The sequence below is a fragment of the Colobus angolensis genome, unplaced genomic scaffold, assembly GCF_000951035.1.
Source record: "Colobus angolensis palliatus isolate OR3802 unplaced genomic scaffold, Cang.pa_1.0 Scaffold83, whole genome shotgun sequence".
NCBI classification, from domain to species: domain Eukaryota; kingdom Metazoa; phylum Chordata; class Mammalia; order Primates; family Cercopithecidae; genus Colobus; species Colobus angolensis.
Genome location: NW_012122154.1, coordinates 4,072,188 through 4,075,658, shown reverse-complemented (window position 1 = coordinate 4,075,658; position 3,471 = coordinate 4,072,188). Strand labels below are relative to the sequence as shown.

The 3,471-nt window shown below is 43.8% G+C and overlaps 1 protein-coding gene across 1 annotated transcript in view; it reads left to right on the top strand.

Moving 5' to 3' along the window:
• The window catches only part of CDK12 (cyclin-dependent kinase 12), a 104,870-nt gene that overhangs the window by 8,482 nt on the left and 92,917 nt on the right, over nt 1-3,471 (top strand). Inside the window, exon 2 of the mRNA XM_011929955.1 lies at nt 969-1,853. Coding sequence (XP_011785345.1) covers nt 969-1,853 — 885 coding nt within the window. The remainder of the gene's footprint in view (nt 1-968; nt 1,854-3,471) is intronic.

Sequence of the window (3,471 nt, the reverse complement as noted above, 5' to 3'; positions counted from 1 at the left end):
TCCTGCCTCAGCCTTCTGAGTAGTTGGAACTACAGGTGCCTGCCACCATGCCCAGCTAATTTTTTGTATTTTTTATAGAGATGGGGTTTCACTGTGTTAGCCAGAATGGCCTTGATCTCCTGACCTTGTGATCCACCCGCCTTGGCCTCCCAAAGTGTTGGGATTGCAAGTGTGAGCCACCATGCCCAGCCAGTTTAATCTATTTTTTAAATGAACTTTATTTGTTTTAGAGTAGTTTAAGACTTACAGAAAAGTTGTGAACATAGTGCAAAGAAGTCTCATATATCCCTGCATCCAGTTTCCCATATTGTTAACATCTTACGTTCATGTGGTACAGTTGTTACAGTTAATGAACCAATATTGATACATAATTGTAAACTGGAGTCCATGCTTTATTTAGATTTACTTAGTCTACCTAATGTCCATTTTCTTTTCTTTTTTTTTTTTTTTTGAGACGGAGTCTTGCTCTGCTGCTCAGGCTGGAGTGCAGTGGCCGGATCTCAGCTCACTGTAAGCTCCGCCTCCCAGGTTTACGCCATTCTCCTGCCTCAGCCTCCTGAGTAGCTGGGACTACAGGTGCCGGCCACCTCGCCCGGCTAATTTTTTGTATTTTTTAGTAGAGATGGGGTTTCACTGTGTTAGTCAGGATGATCTCAATCTCCTGACCTCGTGATCCGCCCATCTCAGCCTTCCAAAGTGCTGGGATTACAGGCTTGAGCCACTGCTCCCGGCCCTAATGTCCATTTTCTGTTCCAGGATCTTACTCATTATACCATCTTACATTTAGTCCTGTTGCCTTGGGGTGCCTCTTGATTGGGCTGGTTTCTCAGACTTTCCTTGGTTTTGATGGCACTTAATCTATTTTAAGATTGATAAGTTATAGTTCTTCATAGTTTGTTTTGTTGATCTGTTTTCCTCCATATACTACTGTAGTCTATTCATTTAAAACTGCCTTTTTATTTTTCCAGTAGGAAATCCATGAAGTCCAGAAGTAGAAGTCCTGCATATTCAAGACATTCATCTTCTCATAGTAAAAAGAAGAGATCCAGTTCACGTAGTCGTCATTCCAGTATCTCACCTGTCAGGCTTCCACTGAATTCCAGTCTGGGAGCTGAACTCAGTAGGAAAAAGAAGGAAAGAGCAGCTGCTGCTGCTGCAGCAAAAATGGATGGAAAGGAATCCAAGGGTTCACCTGTATTTTTGCCTAGAAAAGAGAACAGTTCAGTAGAGGCTAAAGATTCAGGTTTGGAGTCTAAAAAGTTACCCAGAAGTGTAAAATTGGAAAAATCTGCTCCAGATACTGATCTGGTGAATGTAACACATCTAAACACAGAGGTAAAAAATTCTTTAGATACAGGGAAAGTAAAGTTGGATGAGAACTCTGAGAAGCATCTTGTTAAAGATTTGAAAGCACAGGGAACAAGAGACTCTAAACCCATAGCACTGAAGGAGGAGATTGTTACTCCAAAGGAGACAGAAACATCAGAAAAGGAGACCCCTCCACCTCTTCCTACAATTACTTCTCCCCCACCCCCTCTACCAACTACTACCCCTCCACCTCAGACACCCCCTTTGCCACCTTTGCCTCCAGTACCGGCTCTTCCGCAGCAACCACCTCTGCCTCCTTCTCAGCCAGCATTTAGTCAGGTTCCTGCTTCCAGTACTTCAACTTTGCCCTCTTCTACTCACTCAAAGACATCTGCTGTGTCCTCTCAGGCAAATTCTCAGCCCCCTGTACAGGTTTCTATGAAGACTCAAGTATCTGTGACAGCTGCTATTCCACACCTGAAAACTTCAACGTTGCCTCCTCTGCCCCTCCCACCCTTATTACCTGGAGATGATGACATGGATAGGTAAGTCCTATAGTGAACTGGAAAAAACCCACTTGATCTAAACATATAGCATTTTTTGTTTTAATCTTTGTCAAAACTACCCTCATGGTTTTATGAGCAGGAAATGCCTTTGATATTTTCAGTGGGAAAGTCTATATTTATGACATTATTACTCGGAAAGAGAGAATTAGAATTTGAGGCCTGGTTAACCCATTTTATCATTAAGTGTATTTATTATTTTTTTTTTTATTTTGAGACATGGTTTTGCTCTGTCGCCCAGGCTGTAGTGCAGTGGTGTCATCTCGGCTTACTGCAGCATCTGCCTCCCAGGTTCAAGTGATTCTTCCGCCTCAGCCTCAGCCTCCTCAGCAGCTGGTACTACAGGCATGCACCACCATGCCTGGCTAATTTTTGTATTTTTTATAGAGACGGGGTTTTGCCATGTTGGCCGTGCTGGTCTCGAGCTCCTGACCTCAAGTGATTTTCCCGCCTTGGCCTGCTAAAGTGCTGAGATTACAGGCGTGAGCCACTGTGCCTAGCCTAAGTTTATTGATAATGCTAATTTTGATTAAAATTTGAAAATACCAAGTTTTTCCCTTAAATTTTTGTTGACAATATTAATACCTATAGAATAATTAAAAGTAATAGGCTGGGTACAGTGGCTTATACCTGTAATCCCAGCACTTTGGGAGGCTGAGGTAGGTGGATCACCTGAGGTCAGGAGTTCAAGACCAGCCTGGCCAACATGGTGAAACCCTGTCTCTGCTAAAAATACAAAACTTAGCTGGGTGTGGTGGTGGGCCTCTGTAATCCCAGCTACTTGAGAGGCTGAGGTAGGAGAATCGCTTGAGCCCAGGATACGGAGGTTGCAGCAAGCCAAGATTGCTAATTGACATATTTGCTTTAACTGTGGGTATCATGACACCTCTAAGTACTTCAGCATGTCTCTCCTAGTAATGGCATTGTTCTATGTAATTACAATATCTTCATCACCCTGAAAAATTTGGGATTGACTTAATAACATCAATAGTTACGTAAATAACATGCTATGTGCCATGCGCAGTGGCTCATGCCTGTAATCCCGGCACTTTGGGAGGCCGAGGTGGGTGGATCATGAGGTCAGGAGATCAAGACCATCTTGGTGAACACGGTGAAACCCCGTCTGTACTAAAAGTATAAAAAATTAGCCAGGCGTGGTGGCAGACGCCTGTAGTCCCAGCTACTCGGGAGGCTGAGGTAAGAATGGCGCGAACCTGGGAGGTGGAGCTTGTAGTGAGTTGAGATCGTACCACTGCACTCCAGCCTGGGCACAGAATGAGACTCCATCTCAAAAAAACCAAACCAAACCAAACCAAACAAAACTGCTATCAATAATAATAATATTTAACCAAATAGTCCCAGTAGCCCCCAAAATGTCTTTATTGTTGGTTTTTCTTTTCAGTTGGAATTCAGAATAACTCACAAAATGTCATTTATAGCCGAGTTTGTTTTTACTCTCCTGATCCAGGGTCCAAACTAGGTTTATTTTGAAAAGGGCTGCTGGCTGGGCGCGGTGGCTCAAGCCTGTAATCCCAGCACTTTGGGAGGCCGAGACGGGCGGATCACGAGGTCAGGAGATCGAGACCATCCTGGCTAACAC